The sequence below is a fragment of the Dipodomys merriami genome, unplaced genomic scaffold (assembly GCF_024711535.1).
Source record: "Dipodomys merriami isolate MVZ:Mamm:240054 unplaced genomic scaffold, mDipMer1.0.p SCAF_13, whole genome shotgun sequence".
NCBI classification, from domain to species: domain Eukaryota; kingdom Metazoa; phylum Chordata; class Mammalia; order Rodentia; family Heteromyidae; genus Dipodomys; species Dipodomys merriami.
The window spans coordinates 5,362,519-5,380,113 of NW_027202604.1; the positions used below are offsets into that span (position 1 = coordinate 5,362,519).

The window sequence follows — 17,595 nt, forward strand, 5'->3', positions numbered from 1 at the left end:
CTGAGACTTTTTGTAAAACAAACAAACAAATAAAAAAAAACCCACCACACCTCCACTTCTGGGTTTTTGATGGTTTATTGGAGATAAGTCTCATGGACTTTTGTACCCAGGCTGGCTTTGAACTGCAATCTCAGATCTCAGCCTCCTGAAAAGCTAGTATTACAAGCATGAGCCACTGGAGCTTGCCTAGGACCCCTGATTTAAAGTGCTTCAGACTGATTGCCCTGGCATCTAGTGCTTTCTTTGGAATCTCAACCAGCTCACCTCAGGACAGCATGGAGCACTCCTGTGCTACCACTTCTGTGGTATGTCTAGCCATGAGTCTGGCTGATTGGAATCCTATATGCCAAGGTCCTCCCTGACAGGGAGTTCACCCTATCCTGCAACCAACTCATCTCCTGTGTATAGATGAAGGCTGGCTTTAAGAAAGTATACCCAATGCTGGGCGCGTTGATGGTTCATGCCTGTAATCTTAGCTACTCAGGAGGCTGAGATCTGAGGATCACGATTCAAAGCCAGCCCAGACAGAAACTCCCTAAGACTCTTATCTCCAATAAGCCACTCAAAAAACTAGAAGTGGTGCTGTGGCTCAAGTGGTAGGGCCCTCACCTTGAGCTGAAGAGGTGAGGGATAGCACCCAGGCCCAGAGTTCAAGCCCAACAACTGACCAAAAAAAAAAAAAAAAAAAAAAAGAAAGTACACCCAAGCCAGGCACTGGTGCTTCATGCATATAATCTTAGCTATTTAGAAGGCTGAGATCTGAGAATTGTGGTTCAAAGCCAGCTCATGAAGAAAAGTCTGTAAAACTCTTATCTCCAATTAACCATCAGAAAATTGGTAGTGGCACTGTAACTCAAAGTGGGTGAGTGCTAGCCTTGAGCAAAAGAACTCAGGGACAGAGCCTAGGCCCTGAGGTCAAGCCCTATGGCTGAAAAAAGAAAGTACACCCAGAAGCCAGGTACCTGTGGCTCACGCTTGTAATCCTAGCTATTCAGAAAGTTGAGATTTGAAGATCACAGTTGAAAGCCAGCCCAGGCAGGAAAGTCCATGAGATGTATATCTCCAATTAACCACCAAAAAGCTGGAATGGTGGTTCAAGTGGTAGAGCACCAATCTTGAGTAGAAAAAGCTAAGGGACAGTGCACAGTTCCTGAGTTCAAATCCCAGGACCAGCACACAAAAAAGAAAGCCCACTAATGAAACTATATTCCCTCTGTACATTACCTTTATAACAAAAATTAAAAAATTAAAATAAAAAAGGAAAGAAGAAGGGAGGAAAAGGAAGAAAGGAAAGATGGAAAGAAGAAAAGAAGGAAGGAAGGAAAGAGGGAAGAAAAGGAAGGAAGGAAGGAAGGAAGGAAGGAAGGAACGAAGGAAGGAAAGAAAGAGGGAAGAAAAGGAAGGAAGGAAAGAAGGAAGGAAGGAAGGAAGAAAGGAAGGAAGGAAGGAAAGAGGGAAGGAAGGAACTACCCTCAAGCCTGAGGGTCAGGAGTGTAGCACTCCTGAAAGGCTCACCAGGCTGCGTAGATCCTGGGACCCTGGGAAGAGCCCTTAGGAATTATGAGAGGACACTTGAGGAACAAAATAATTAAGGAGTCCACTGCAGCCATGCAGCTCCAAGGCCACTGAGTCCTGCCCTCTATGAGTGGGAATGGTTACACCTCAAGTGGGCTTAGTGTGTCACCGTCTCAGTTGGATCCCAGGCTTATTCTCAGACAGGTTGAGCAGTGCCTTGGCTGACTGTCCTGACCCCTTCTGATCTGGTGTGGTAATCTGTTAGCAGGGTCCTGGGGCCCAGGAGGCAGACTAAAGAGAACCACCACCCATGAGCCCCTCACCTTATTCTCACTGGTGATGAGCTCATAGGATTTCACGTCTGCACCTGGTGACATGAAGTCCCCATAAAGAATGGGCTGGAAGGGGCAGACCTTGTTGAAGGGCACTTCCCACTCTTCCATGTGGCTCTCCAGAAGCTGGTCAAACCAGGTGCGGTCTTCTTCATTCACCAGTCGGTCCCGGAATACACGGCAGTTCTCATGATACCACAGTCTCAGCAGCTGCACTTTGTCCTGAGGGCACCCCGAATTAGTACTAGCCCTTGATCCCACATCCTCAAGCAATCTTTCAGAGTACCCAGGGGAGACAAGGTGTGTAGGAGCCTGAGTCCCTGGGTTCCTACCTGAGCCAGACTCCCCCCCACAAGCCATGTGCAAAGGCTGCTGGGAAGTGTGTCTACTAGCTCAGAGTGGATTGAGGGAGCTAAGGTCTCTTTACCTCCAGCTCTAGCACCCACTGTGCCAATCACAGTCCCTACCAGCCAGTACTTGCTGGTTATAATTGCTTCAGAGTCATCACTTTCCTCTCTTTCAGCTCCTGAGACGCTAAGCCCAGGAGTTCTGATTTCTCCTTCTACCTTCTCAATACTCCACATTTAACTATTCATGGAGCCCTGTCAATCTCTTTTATGACCTGCCCCCTCTGTTTTTGTCTCTGTTCTTCCTGTGCTCTAGCTTCTCTGCCTCTCCCAGGGTGACTGGACCACCTTTGAGAGGTCCTAGGCTCTTCTTGGTGCTCCTTTGCTATGATTGGGGCAGGGCCAGGGTTTGAGCCTATTCTGTCCCCCAACATCCTCAGGCTCAGACATTGTCTATCTAGGTAGTGGTTCTAAATGGCTTCCTGCAATCTTTAGGATGAAAGTTAAGTTACACACTGGCCCCCACAGCCTGTACTGCCTACTACATTTCCTGGTCCTTCTATCCGGGCATCTTTAGTGTCTGAAGACACCTTGTTTGCTTACTTCCACAAGGCTCTCACACATGTACTAGTACAAACCCTCTCACTTCTTTGCCTTGTCCTGGCTCCTTCATTTGTATGATCACCATGTAAAGGCTACTACTCCAGGCATGAGTTTGACCCACAAGATAGGGACCAGTACACAATGCCTAGGCTGTTGGGGGCCCAGCTTCTTTATGGCCTGGCTTATCAGCGCAAGAAGGTGTTGGGTCAGGAAAGCCTAAAATTGGGGAATCCAGGGAAGGTGACCAAGGCAGCATGGGCACTTGGGAGATGGCCTGCTGGATCCTCACCTCAACTTTGGAAGGTTCGGCCATGAGTATGCCCTGGAAGACCTTGGAGAGGTCTCTCAGGTTGAAGGTATAGTGAGACTTGGCTGGAGTGGGCAGCAACTGGGAGGTGATGGTGGCATATACCATGATAGTAGCTTCCACGAGGGACTCTGTGAGATGAGCGATACTGGGAGCTCCAGCTGTGGGGACAGGAGAATATGGCCTGGGTTTCAGGCTGGGATTCCACTCACCCCTTAGCTCTATCTTAGATGCCTTCTTTGCAATAGGATCTTCTTGATGCCTTCACATCAAGTGGGCATCTCCTGCTCTGTGCACTCTCCTTTTATGTCTTGCTATCATGCATCAATGCTGAGATGCATTTACAGAATTGTGGGCACCAGTGGGCTCAGTGCTGGGCAGACCCTTGCTATCTTGCTTTATCAGACTGTGCTGAACATGTTAGCTCTGGGCTATACATGGGGAGGGGTCATTTGATCCACAGAGGCTTCAGGAGTATTTAATAGTAGGTGTGGAGTGCCCTGGCATTCAGGTCTAGGTGAACCTTCAGGGCTCATCACCCTCCTGGGAGCTGCTGCAACTTCCAGCCTGAATTTTTATCAACAAACACACTGTTTTGTTCTTCATAGACTATCCCATTCTTCACTAGGAACCAAAATTCTGTTAGGGGGAAGTTGGGGTGGAAGAAGCCCTAGAAATAAGAAAAAGGCCAGGTGCTCACACTTGTAATCCTATCTATGTAGGAAACTGAGATCTGAGGATCTAGGTTTGAAGCCAGCCTGGGCAGATGTATCTGAGACTTGCATCCAATTAACTACTAAAAGCCACAAGTGGAGCTGGACTCAAGAGATAGAGTTCCAGAGGTAGAGGTAGAGGTAGAGTTCCAGGCTTGAGTGAAAATGCCCAGAAAGAACATGAGGCTGAGTTCAAGACCTAGTACTGGCACAAAAAAAAGAAAAGAAAAAAGAAAAAGACAGAAGGGGCAGGAGTAGGGCTCTTTGAGGAACATTGGCTTATTCTGAGGCCAGGCATAGACACTGGGCATAGTGTCTGTTGAGCAAACACTCCTCATCCTCAACAAGCTGACCTTCTTATCTTGGAGATGGTAATGAATGGGTCAATAAGTAAAAGAGACTGATCAAGTAACAAGTTCTATCCAGGAACTTGCAGCAGGAATAGAGGCTTGAGGAGTCCCAGGCTTTTGGGGGTCAGTCCAAAAATTCTTGGGGAGGCATCATTGACAAGGGGGACATGGAAGCCAAAACCAAACAAGTGACAGACAAGCATGCACATAGCTGGAGAGGAAGAGCAGTGTGTGTGTGGGGGGGGGGGGGGGAGGGGAGTTAGGCAGAAAGCACAGCAAAGGCAAAAGCCCAGGGGTGAGACCATGACTGGGGAGCTAAAGATCAGTGAGGAGGGGCTGTGTGGGAGTAAATGAGACCAGAGAGGTGTTGAGGAGCACAAGTAAAGTTTCACCTACCACTCTCAGGACTTGGGAGTTCTTGCCTGGATGAGACAGTTGAGCAGAACCAATGTCTTATTTTTTTTTAAACAGAGATAATTGTATTGTTCAGGCTAGCCTCAAACTTATGGGTTCAACCTGTCCTCATACTTCAGCCTCCTAAGTAGCTAGAATGACAGATTCACATCATCATGCCTATCTTGATTTAATGTTTTAATGGGTCCCTCTGGCAGCAAGTAGAAGATGGAGCATAGGTATGCGAGGGCAGAAGCAAAGAGACAAGGGAAGGGGCTGCTGTAACCACTGATAAGCACAATCAGGGATGGCTTCTTCAAGGAAAACCACCAGATCTATTGGATGAGATGAGACATGAGAGGAAGAGGGAAAGATAGGTGTTGCAGATGACATCAAGACTTTTGTTTGAATACCTGGAAGGATGGAGCTGCCATCACCTGAGCTACGATGGGGCAGCCAGGAGTTTGGATTTGGGCAATCTGAGATGCACAGAGAGGTATGGATGTAGGCTTTCAGGAGTAAGGTCTGGGCTGGAAGTATGAACATGGGTGTTGTTGGCATAAGGATGATTTTTACTACTAGAGGTAGGATGAGATTGTCTGAGGAGAGTGTAGCAGAGGCTGCAGGTCAAAGTGTCTAATAAGGAACTCCGGGGAGGGAGAAGGGCCTGGAAGAAGCCATGGGGAGGAGGAGCTACTTACAAGCAAATGAGGACTGAGAGGCGATCACTGGTTTGGCCACTGGTGATGAGCATTCTCAGGTGGTATAGGAGATGCTCATGGGAAGGTTGGAGAGGAAGCCGGTGCTAATGGAAAGTTTTTCTTTTTTTAAAGAAGTTTTGCCATCAAGGTGAACAGAAAAGTCGGGTGATGGCCCAGGGTGAGTGGGAGCTGGCCAAGACAAAGTTATTTTTTTGTGTTGAAGTTAAAATGGGAGAAACTGATACTTATTCTAATGCCAAGTAGCCCAGTAGAGCAGAGTCCTGCTGTGGGTCCTGCCCTCCAGTACATTCAAGAGGAATATTTGGCCAGCTCCAGAAAGTCCATTCCAAGTCAAAGTGAAAAGACAAGATCCCAAGTGAAGCTGGATGAAAGTATGGAGGCCCCAAGAAGGAGCCCAAAGGTCTCTTTCAGCAGAGAGAAGGGAGAAAAAAGGGGTGGCTACAGATGACAAAGCCTGAAGGGTGGCTGCCACCCTGCAGTGGTGATTGACAGATAAGAGTTGCCTGAGGCTGCCACACAAGGTGTATTGACTGTCACCTCTCTGTTTCCATGAGGAGTTGCATGTCTGCTCCTAGCATATGCTCCTTACAGAAGGCTGGCTCTCCTTTGAATTGTGGCTGTAACTTTTCCCACAGAGTAGAGTTTATTGGGTTCCTTCTTTTATCCATTTATCTTTCATTTCTTGTTTACTATTAGATGATACTCATGCAGGTACTGGGGGGCTGATCCGCTATACAAATGGGTCTGGGAACCTAAGATGGCAATTCTTGTCACTAACCTTTGCCTTGGTACCTATGTGAGCCCAAAAAGTATTCATCATGGCCCCTGGTCCTAGCCTCAGCATACCTAATCAGACCCAACCCTGGAGCTGACCCTATACAGGGTCCTCTCCCTTCCAGGCCCTCCCAGGTCTAGAAACCTCACTTACGCACAGGCTCTCGGTAACTTTTTTCTCCAAGGAGTCCATCTGGAGGGTTGAGGGAGAGAAATGGGGATCAGAGTCAGGTAGGCCTCTTGCCGCCAACCTTGGCTAGCTATGCCCAGAAAGGAAGCTCTTAAAGTGGCCACTGTCCCTACCTTTCCATCCCTCCTTAGAACATTGTGTCCCATACTCCCAAACTGAGTATGCAAGGAAGTTCTGGGCCATAGCTCAGGCTCAGGCCAAAGGAAGCCTAAGGGTCATCAATCACCAGTTGGCAGAGTGCCAAGTAGAGGTCCATGGTTAGAGTGTGTTCTGGGTGAGAAGTGGGCTGGTGGGGAAATAACATCCTATGGTAGGCTTTTCCCAAGCCCTAGGAAGGATCCAGGAACACTTTGTCTATTCAGTCTTGGTGGCTTTCACTCAAGTTTCTGGGAAAACACTAACACATACATCTATATATGCATACAGGTGAATTCATGCATGCATACACACACACACACACACACACACACACACACACACACACATATACACACCCATCTCACTATATACAAGGCTTCATTCTAGTATTCCATGTGCCATTTTTATCTTACTTAACCCTCCACTTGGAGTGATAGGTACTAATATTTTCACTTGCTTTACAGATGAAGAAATTGGGGTTCAGAGAAGCTCCTGAGCTCGGCAAATCTAACAGCTGAGTATGAGGTGAAGTTGAACTTGCAGTTAAGTGAGCAGTTCTGCCACTTGGGTCTGTCCTGTGGTCACCCAGCTGTCCTTGGTATGGTACCTGACCTAGGCTTCTGCCTTTGACCATAGTCTCTCTTATCCACCTCCCTCCCCAACCAGCTCACCCATCCAACATCCTAGGATGGTAGAGAAGATGCGCGTCTGGCTGACCTCGTCCATCTCAGTGAAGGATAGGTAGTTGAAGTGACGTGTCAGCCTTGCAGTGATGGCATTCCGGCCTCCCCCTGGAGGGCCCATGGCACAGACAAAGTTGATGTCCACCAACTTCTTGAAGGCTCCTGAGTGGGGGCAGAAAATCAGGAAGGGCCCTGACTGGAACTACATTATGATTTTTGTGGGCCTTCTTCCTCATGAAAAGAATATATGTGAATTCAAAATGATAGTTCCTAACAGTATTGATAATAGTAATAAATGTGTTCAGACATTAAAATTTTTTCTCTGGTCTACAGTTTCATTACCCCCAATTTTAACAGAAGTTAAAATATTTTTGTGGGCCCCTAAACGTATTGCATGGCCTTTAACTCTACTGTACTCTTGCCCAGCACACAGCCTAGGCTGATACGCACCGATGGTCTTGCGGTCATACCAGCCACCGTGGTCCATCCACTGGCGCAACAGCTCAATGGGTGGCTGTGCTCCATATGTCTCCAGGGCTGGCATGTTTAGGTCATCAATGAAGAAAATAAAGTTGCGCCCAAGGGGTGGTCCAAATACACCTTTCCGCCTGCAAGAGGGGCTGTGTGAGACCAGTATTCATAGGCACCAGGCCCCCCAAGAATCCAGGGACAACAGGATGACTCCTCACTAAAAATAAGCCTCTTCCAAATTTCCAGGCCTCTGTCTTGTTCTGAACATTCTGGAACATTAGGGACTGACTGACCTGTGTATGAGCTCCCTTAAAGGAGTCTTGCCTCCCAGGCAAATGGATAATAGGCATCTCCCAGGCAGGTACAAAGCCTTGCTCAAGTGCCCACCTCAAGCCAAGTGCCCACTGAAGGAATGTAGACAGGGGGAGAGCTCTGGAGAAGTCTATGGGGGAACCCAGGTCCCCTTGAGGAACCGCTAGCTCCCACCAGGAAGCTTCTGTCAAACCCAGAGAATCATTTCGGTAGATAGTTAATTAGGAATGAGGAGTTAACAAGGGATTTCCTGCCTCTTGTCCAGTTTGCTGTCGATGAGGTCCTGGGTCTGGTTAGCTGAAGTGCGAGCTGAGAAGGTAAGGAAATGGCTAACGTATTCTAACGGTAGGTTCTTGAGAAGCTTGTTGGAAATGGTAATAGTTTTCCCTGTGCCTGTTGGCCCAACACACAGCACCTAGGAGAATGGAGATTGGGCAGTCATGCACAGAGAGAGCTGCCACCTTATTGATGTAGGAGGCTAGCCACTCCCCAGCTTAGGCTGGCACAGTATGGGCACTCACAGGCTTTCGGCTGGTCAGTAGCATGCCCAGCAAATAGGACATCTGCACAGTGTCCATGGTAGGCACAATGATGTTGGAGTAGCTGGTGTCTGGTATCATGGTGAATGGAGCTGAGGAGTCCATCCACTTCACCCAGGCAACCTGGAACCACAGCTAGCTCAGGGTGTGTCTGAAACCCCATCCCACCCCACTCTGGCTGCTGTCTTCCTTGCAATAGGAAGGTAAAGGATTATGTTCCTGAGCCTTGGCAAGAGGGCCCAGGTGAGGGGTTACTTCTGACAGAAATAGGAATTCCTATGGGCTATTCTCTGCATAACTGGGGGACTCCCAGCATAAACTACTGGAAAGGGGTACTCTGAATCCAGCTGTGCAGGTAGGGACTCCCTGCATGCAGCTGTCAAAGTGAAAGCTTTCCTCTGTGCAGACATCTTAGGTTGAGGGACTGTCATCCTTAGGTCTCTGCAAGAAGGCAATGTTCTGGGAATTGGAAAACCCAGAATGCAAAGGTGCTTGTTGTTTAGTTTCAGTATAACCAAGGAGTGTGGGGTGCAAACAAAGGGTATTGGCATCAGAGGATGCTGAAGGCCACCTGGCTTGGTCTCCCCATCATCCTTGCCTTCATGAATCCCTTTATTCACAACCCTAATCCAACTTGTAGACTTCCCTCAATGTGTTTCCCTATGGCCCACCCAACATGTTCTACTGGGGATTTTTCTGGTTGTTAGACCCAAATGTATCCTGCAAACTTCTAGTGGGACCCTGCAAAAATGTAAGGTCTCTACAGACCCTCTCTGCCCCTTCTTCACGAGGTCTGGAATCCTGACCTTAGAATAATACTGGCTGATAGTAGGGATGGCTTCCTGGGCCCCTCAGGAACTCATTTCCTGGGAAAATGGTGATATTAAGTAGAATGGAGGCAGCCAGCTCTTGGGATCAGCATCAACCCAGAAAGCAGTACATATAGTTGAAAAGGGAGGCATTTTGATGTCTTCTAGCCCCAGGTTCAAGTTCGGTTCTACTACTAACTACTTTGGGCCTTAACTACCACCCAAAAGGTATGAGAATCCATGAGACCCAGTAGTCATCAATGTGGCTTTCTCTTGGTAGCTGCTATTCATCATTAACAGCTACCACCTAACAGAGTTCTTGCCATCTTGATCTTTGGACAGGCCTGTGGCTACCTGCTTGTTCTCGTCCTCATCTTCTTCGTCATCTTCAATACTACTGATCCCAGCATCCTCTAGTCTATAATCGAATACCTGTCCATTTTCAGGGAAGCATAGAGTCACCTGCCAAGGACCGGGAAGAAAAGCAGAATGTGAGGCCCCGAAGCATTACTTCCTTCTAGCACTTAGGGGATCATGTGCGGGGTGTGTGTGGGGGGGATGGGGCTTCTCCCTTTCACCTTTTCCATCGTCATTTTCATCCTTAGCCAGTGGTTAAAGTTCAAGCGGCTCTTGCTGTCTCCAGTGGCTCCTACACTCCAGATCAGGGAAAAGATGAACCAGGGCTCAATCAGCTCTGGGATACGACTTAATTTTTCAGAGGGAATCTTCTTGAGGTCCTGAGGACAGAGGGAACAGAAATCTAGCTAACGGAAAACAGTACTGGATGGCCTATAGCACATTGGCTGGGGTGGTCTCACACTAAGCCAATCCAATTCCTCTTCCTGAAAGCAGAATTTGGAATTCAGGATCCTCAGGTAGGCCAGGTAAGTAGAGCAGGAGACAATATGGACTAGATATCCTAACCCACTGATAGGGGATATACCTCTCTAGGCAGAAAGGGCTTGAAGAAACAGTCAAGCAGCTTGAGGAGGCTTGTGGTCAGGTTGCTGTTGGTTGAGGCGATCACCTCCTTCACTGAGGACCGAACAAAGTCAATGGCATCCTGTAGAGAGCAAGCACTTAGCTCTCATGGCTTGAGGCCACAATCCCTGATGCTCCACCAGGCTGGGGATGTCTGTGGCCTTGTTTACCTCCAGAAAGCTGACAAAGAGTTCCTTCAGCTGATCCTTGTGGGGCTTTATCAAGGCAGGAATAGTCTTTAGCCAACACTCAACGAAGGGCATGAGCCCTAAGATGCTAGGCTCCAGGTACACCATGCCACAGCGTGACACTGTGGCTGGCGAGGCCACTGCCAGATCCTGCACCTCAAACATCATGGTCATTGCCTGGTGGTAAGATGAAATATGTGACAGGGCCAGCCTTTGGAGACAGAGGAAGGGCCATGGGGAAGGGCTGGGATCTGGCCAGCAGGATCTGTGGGCAGGCTGTGGGTTTAGGACAGGACTGTGAAGTGAGGATGGGGGTGGGGTAAGGATGTTCATGGACCCTTGGGCCCTCAGCTGATAATGTTCCCTTCCTGGAGCCCCAAATGGAGACCACAGACCTTGCATTTCTTTTTTTTTCTTCTTGTTGGTTATGGGGCTTGAACTCAGGGCTTGGATGCTGTCCCTGAACCTCTTTGTTCTTAAGGCTAGCACTCTACCACTTGAGCCACAGTGCCACTTCCACAAAATAGAAACCAAAGTTGGGAGATTTCCAAGGGTTTCTGGCTAGACTGGGATCCCTAGAATTTTGAGGAATCTGGCATGAACTGTTATACTCTATTCCAGGCCTCTGTCACCCTTCCAATTGACTGCCAGGTGCTCTCAAGAGACCAGCTAAACATACACTTTGTGAATTGCTCTTGTGCCCACGTCAAAGTTCTCACATATGAGGCAGATTTCTGTAGTTAAGTCTGTGTCACCTGCCCAAAGATTCTGGGTACAAGACTGGATAGGTTTATAGCCCAGACTGGGCTGATAGGGTTGAGAGTATGCTGAGGGAAGAGGGACACAAGAAGCATCAGCTGAGGAAACAGTAGTAGGACAGTCATCCTGACCCTGGGCTCTGAGCATCATGGGAAGAGGTAGGCTCAAAATGTAGCACCGAGTGGCTGCCTAGCACATGGCCAAGGTCAGGGAGTTCAAGGGCAGGGAGAGGTGCTGGGAGTCAAGTCTGAGCTCCTGACAAGTGTCATGTTTCTGGGTGAGTGGTGGGGATAGTAGTGATGGTCTGAGATGTAGCCTGAGGCCCCAGAAGGCAGGTGTAAAGTGGGACAAAGTTTAGTCAGTATGGCAGGGCCCACCTAGCTGTTAAAAGAGTGGTGGGAATACAAGTGATTATACCTCTGTGAGCTTGATGATCTCCCCAGAGCTGAGGCACAGTTTCTTATTGTCATCCAGCACTGTGTTCATGTTCTCGATCCAGACGGCATCCACTGGCCCATCGAACATGTACCACCTCTTGTTGGTGTCAGAGGCAATAGCCCCTGCCCGGATGAGGGAGGAGAAAATCCCATCTGTCCTGCAACCACCAGGAGGCCAGAGATAGAGGTACCAGGGTTTCACACAGCTAGCCCCCAGGAAAACCTGGCTGCCCAGCTAGCTCCAACCTGCTTTTATTACTCTTTCAGTATTTTTGCTTATTCAAAAATTATAACAAGACTGTAATCCTAGGTATTCACGAGGTTGAGATCTGAGGATCACAGCTCAAAGCCAGCTGGGGCAGAAAAGTTCCCATGAAACTCTTTTTTTTTATTGTGAAAATACTGTACAGAGGGGTTACAATTACATGGACAAGATAATGAACATTTCTTATCAAGCATTGTAGCCTCCTCCTTTGTTTCCCCTTCCCATCCCTTCCCATCCTCCCCCTGCCCTCCTCCCAATCCTCCCCCCACCCATGAAACTGTTATCTCCAATTAACCACTCAAAAACTGAAAGTAGCGCTGTGGCTCAAGTGGTAGCGAGTTATTGGAAAAGCTAAGGGAGAGTGCCTGGGTCCTTAGTTCAAAAATTTTAAATGCGACTTTGGTTTTAACACAGTATAATGGAAAGACATTTTTAATCCCCTGCCTGCTGAATCCCCATGGATGTCACAGTAAAGGAGGATAAATGGTGGTATCAGAACTGGACAAAAAGGCTGGGGAAGAAGCAAAGCAGAAATGGAGGCGCATGTAGAGCTTGAGGGGTAGGAAGAGCCAGTCCCGCCACAGAACCCAGGAAGGCTGAGACTTCAGAGGCTCCATATGCCAGGGAAGGGAGCACTAGGGTAAGAAAGATTCTCTACTTGGCTAACCTTTAGTTTCTGAATCTTTCCCAGGTCCCTCTGCATAGCCTCATAAATTCCAGTTTGGGCAGAGTCCTGCTGTATCAACTAAGTCAGAGTCTCTCACTCTGCATACCTAATTATTTTGGATACTCAATCCATCTTGCTATCTGCTCAGGTCCCTCATTGTCCATTTCCTCTCCAAGTGAGGTCTGACAGCCTGGCTTATCTTCAGCAAGAGTCCTGTGAGGTCAGTTTAGCCAAAATCTCCCTCACCCATGATGTGTGTGTTTAGTAATTGTCTAATCTCCTAGTAGCTCTAGCCTGACAGTTGGCTATAAATTTTCACTTGTCTTTACTGCATTCAGAATGGACCCCACTCTCTCCCCCTCATTACAGTGGTTTCTATACTTTTGGTAACAGTCCTAGGCTTGCAGAACACTGGAGCCAAGCAGATACTCCAAAAATGAGGCAGTAGACTCCTTCAGAATAGCTTTAGAGAAATCTCTTCTGGTGGCTGTTCTCTTGGCTCAAAGCACTTTGCCTAAAATGCACACTCTAAGCTAGAAATAGAGGTCAGCCTCTTTTGGGGGTAATGGAAAATATCATTTACTGAGTGTGTCCTGGGTGACAGAAGCTTTCCTTAAACTCATTTTCTCTTTACCATGATAACGATCCCATTATTCTCACTGTATAGATAAGTTAACAAACAAACAAAAAAAGATGGCAGAGGTACTTAGGAGGAAATGGGGAGGTGACTAGAACTGGTTTGGGGCTGAAAGCCCCAGTCTGCCACTGGAAGATAGAGGTATGTGGGGGTGGTGGTGGCATGGCCTCCAGAGGCCTGTAGAGGAGGGGACTGGGGATCACTCACCATTCATGGGTGAGCAGGTCAAACTCTCCATACAGCTGGCCCATGGTGATGGACTTGGGGTTGAGCACATAGTACTTGACAGCCTCATATACACCCCCACTGATGGATGGCTGCCCTTTCAACATTGTCATAGCAGCTGCCAGAACCCTGTAACACTAAGCCGACAGCACCACCGTGAGCCTCTTGGCTTCCTGGAGAGCAGGCTAGAGTGCACTAGGGACTACAGGAAACGGGAGGGGCACTGTGGAGGCCTAGAGGATATAACCTAGAGGATCTAAATGTCCTTGTTGAGTTTGCAACCCCTCAGGCTCACTGTCCAGGCACTGGGCTGCCTGAGCTTGCTTTACTCACGTTACTTTTACCAGAGCCCGTGGGCCCCACAAGCATGAGGCCATGCCGCACCACTGTGGTCTCATACAGCTGGATGCACTTAGTCAGGAAACCTGGGGAACATGATAGAAGAGTCCAGAGATCAGAGCAGAGCTTGGGTCCTGGCTCTGCCCTTAGCTTGTGTGACTTTGGGTGAGTCATTTCAGTCCCTCAGCTTGTTTTCTCATAGCACCTATCTTACAGGAAGGGGCAGATAAAGCCCTAAGCATAAAGCCTGGCACAGAGTAGGAACTCTAGATGTCAGATATTGTTTACATTTTGACTATCATTCCCTAATATCCTCTGGTCAGTTGATCAGCCATTATAGGCTCTAGAATCTGTCTCAAGGCTACAGTCCATCCTGCTGAGAGCACCAGTGTCAGTGCTGGCCAGTATGGGGTAAAATCCTAGTCAGTCAGGAACTATAGGGACAGCTATCAGGCACAAGCAGAGGGCCAGGTCCATGTAGATAGGGCATTGCTTTGGGCCTAGGGGGAGTAGGGAGTCATAACTCTGGTATTGTAGGCCTGAGAACTTTGATCTCCCAAGTAACCAGGAAGAGCAGAGCTAACTTACATCTGTGAGGGAGAGGAATCTGTGAAGACTTATTGAACAAGTGCGTTCAGCCTAGGCATAAGAGGTTGCCAGAGAAAGGAGCATTAAAGTCACATCAAGAAAGGGAGAGTAATGGAGGAGCCTAGGGGAGATGTGCTGTGGGGCTGAGCACATCAAATGCTCAGGCCCCAGAATAAGGCCCTGTGTGGCCAAAGTAACTGCCATTATTATTCCTCCTGGGAGAGGTTGGGAGCAGGTGTGTCAGGGAATTGTGGGGAATGAGAATTCAAGCTGCAAAGATATGCAGTGGTGGGGCAGAGGTCATCAGCATCCAAGCAGGGGAGGACAGGGAGATGACCCCTCATCAGTAAGGAAGGAGCTGCACCTGATTACACAAGGCTTGAGAGAGGACTAAGGACTGAGGCTGCTCCTCACCTGAGACAGAGACCCTGAACTATATGATCTTCCTGCACCTGGTAGGTTCCAGTACAGACAGGGACGGGGCATACTTGGCCATGTGTTAGGGACCCTGAAGCTAGTGCATCTTATCCTTCTCTCCCATCCTGGATTCCAAGGTCATTGAAGCCAGCCCTTGCTCCGACCAACATCCATGGGACTGAAGGAGGCCAGGGACCAGAGGCTCACCATCCACATCCTTGAGGTTGTACTTTTCACAGGCCTGGCGAATGGCTTTGTCTAGGATTCCATAGTCAGTATCCTCCTCCTTGATGGTGGGGAACAGGTCAGATACTATCCCTGAAAAGAGCTTGAGGTCTTCTTGCAGGAACTTGGGTACATTCACATCTTGGATGGCTCGGAGGCAGATCAGCTCCTGCAGCAGGAGCCACGCTTAAGCTTCAGGGTGGCAAGCAGGCTGTCTTTGGCCACCCCAAGCCCTTTTAGAGCCTTCTTTCTAGATGAAACTCACCTCATTCATGTTGGGGTTTTCTCGCTTGAGGTTCCCGGCAGCTGAGATCACAGTCTTCACGGCTCTCATCCCGAAGTCATAGTGATCCTATTGATCCCATAGAGGAGGAGAGCCCTGGGTAGGCACTGTCGCTCTGGGGGTTCTGCCTGGGATATTTTGCCTCACACCTGGAAACTGGCCACTCCTTATCACCCAGCTTGTGGCTGTGAAATGTCACTCCCTGGAGGCCTTCTGTGACCCCCACACCTGCATGCTCAATTCCTCCTTTGGAATTCTCTGGCACCCTCAACTTCAGCATCCCAATGGTCCTCGGGTAGGCTTGGATTATCTATTCTGCATCCATGCTTGAGGCTGTCTTGGTTATGGCCAAATCCCTGGAGTCCTAGCATAGTGCTAAGGACCAGGAGGAACTCAAGTTGTATTGAAACAGTGAATGAGGAAGTTTCTCATCTGCACATGAAACAGGTTGCCTTCCATGGCCCTTGAGCTTTTTCCCCTAACATCTCTCAAGAGCCAACTTTTGGGCCATACCACTGTTTCTTCTTGCTGGTTCTTTTTATAAATTGAGTGAGGGGGATGAGGGAGAATGCTCAAATCAGATTAAGGTATATTGTGTGGATATATGGACATGTCAAAGTGAATACCCATCCTCATATAACTAATTGATTCAAAGAAAAAAACATGGGAGAAAGAAAAAAAAGCAGGCTACATGGGGATGCTGGCAGTTGGGGGTTCACTGCAGTGGCATCTGTTCTTAATCCTGCCCCAGATCCAAAGATCCATAAGCCTGCCCAGGTTCTCAGCAACTTAAGATCCCAGTGTTGTCTGCTGAGAAACAGGAATGTAACACCTATCTTGAGGATTTGTTGGGAAGAATCAATAAAATAATGCCTGTAAATCAGCTAGCACAGAGCTGAGTACTCAACACAAAGAGAATTTGAAGCAGTTTTGGAGGCTAGGGGCAGACAACAATGCTTCAGATTTTAGAAACTGAAGGGGGCCTTACCTGGGAGCTAAGTTGCTCAGAGGACAACTTGAAGGTTGTTGTGATCTTCTTAGCCAGCACATTAGCTTCATTGAAGCCAAAGGAGTAGAGTGAGATCTCAGCAATCATGGCATAATCTGGGACCATCATGGCCACAGGCCGGAAAAGTGCCTGAGCATATGGAACATGTGCAAATGGTAGGCAGAGCTTACCACACCTCCTATACCTCCTCCCTAGATACCACCTAACTCTCTGAACTATCTGATCCTTTTTTTTTTTTTTTTTTGTCGGTCGTGGGGCTTGAACTCTGGGCCTGGGCGCTGTCCCTCAGCTCTTCAGTTCAAGGCAAGCGCTCTACCACTTGAGCTACAGCGCCACTTCTGGTTTTCTGGTGGTTTATTAGAGATAGGAGTCTCACGGTCTCTCCTGCCCGGGCTGGCTTTGAACCGCGATCCTCAGATCTCAGCCTCCTGAGTAGCTAGGATTACAGGCGTGAGCCACCAGCGCCCGGCCACTATCTGATCCTCAAAAGACAGCCTTATCTGACTTTCCTCCTCAAATATATAATGCTGGAATTTCCTTCTGTATCATATCTGCCAGCCCTTCCTGTGGTTAGACACCTCTGGCCATGAGAAAGAACCTGCCCCTATATAATTCCCAGGAGATAGCCCCTCTGGGCTCCTGTCTTCCCATTATCCTTACAGGCCCAGCCTAGACTTCTCCCATGCTCTGAGTACAACATGGGGGCATCTCTTGACAGGTGAGGGTGGGCCTTAGGACCTTTGAGCAGGAGTGCTGCCACAGGGAATGACAGTTCCTGATGTCTAGCAGCTGTATATTTTTAAACCAGTGATTTTGCATCTTGGAGCCCAGACTGAAGCTCTGGTGCTTTCTGGCCACTTTGGGCCTGAACTTGCCTTCAGATTGTCAGGCAGCTCCGTGCGACCAGCATATCCTGGGTTCATGGTGATAAAAACTGCACAGGATGGTACAAGTGGGATCTCAACACCCTCAAACATGAAACGTTCTACCTGTGGCAGGGGTAAGAGGATCAATTCACTTAGGGCATAGGCTACCCAGTCCTCTTTCTTCCTCTAGATGGTTCTCCTCATCCTCTATTTGTGCCTCTTTTGGCAATAGCTGGTCAGCTGGGACTGGATGCTGATCATGGGTTGGATCCTTTCTCAAGATCCAAACTAAGATCTCAGGTCCCAGTTACCATCCATAGTCTCCCAGGTTGTGAGTTCAGTCCCTCTGAGGTCCCCACTCAGTCTCTGCTTCCCATTCCCTCCATTCTAGTTCCTAATATTCATCTCCCCAGATTTATCCAAACTCAACCCTGACTACTACCCAGGGCCCTACTTTGTATGGCAGAAATAGTTACCTGTCAATCTCTAGCTTTTGTCCCCAGGATAAGAT

At 48.4% G+C, this 17,595-nt stretch overlaps 1 protein-coding gene across 1 annotated transcript in view; it reads right to left on the minus strand.

Moving 5' to 3' along the window:
* Dnah1 (dynein axonemal heavy chain 1) overlaps nt 1–17,595 on the minus strand; it is a 77,348-nt gene that overhangs the window by 17,524 nt on the left and 42,229 nt on the right. Inside the window, exons 32-49 of the mRNA XM_070018607.1 lie at nt 17,094–17,207; nt 16,198–16,347; nt 15,192–15,278; nt 14,909–15,095; nt 13,691–13,782; nt 13,340–13,494; nt 11,544–11,721; nt 10,350–10,544; nt 10,142–10,261; nt 9,777–9,935; nt 9,553–9,660; nt 8,372–8,512; nt 8,105–8,265; nt 7,518–7,675; nt 7,056–7,229; nt 6,211–6,249; nt 3,087–3,265; nt 1,839–2,069 (exon numbers count right to left, since the gene is read on the minus strand). Coding sequence (XP_069874708.1) covers nt 1,839–2,069; nt 3,087–3,265; nt 6,211–6,249; nt 7,056–7,229; nt 7,518–7,675; nt 8,105–8,265; nt 8,372–8,512; nt 9,553–9,660; nt 9,777–9,935; nt 10,142–10,261; nt 10,350–10,544; nt 11,544–11,721; nt 13,340–13,494; nt 13,691–13,782; nt 14,909–15,095; nt 15,192–15,278; nt 16,198–16,347; nt 17,094–17,207 — 2,628 coding nt within the window. The remainder of the gene's footprint in view (nt 1–1,838; nt 2,070–3,086; nt 3,266–6,210; nt 6,250–7,055; nt 7,230–7,517; nt 7,676–8,104; nt 8,266–8,371; nt 8,513–9,552; nt 9,661–9,776; nt 9,936–10,141; nt 10,262–10,349; nt 10,545–11,543; nt 11,722–13,339; nt 13,495–13,690; nt 13,783–14,908; nt 15,096–15,191; nt 15,279–16,197; nt 16,348–17,093; nt 17,208–17,595) is intronic.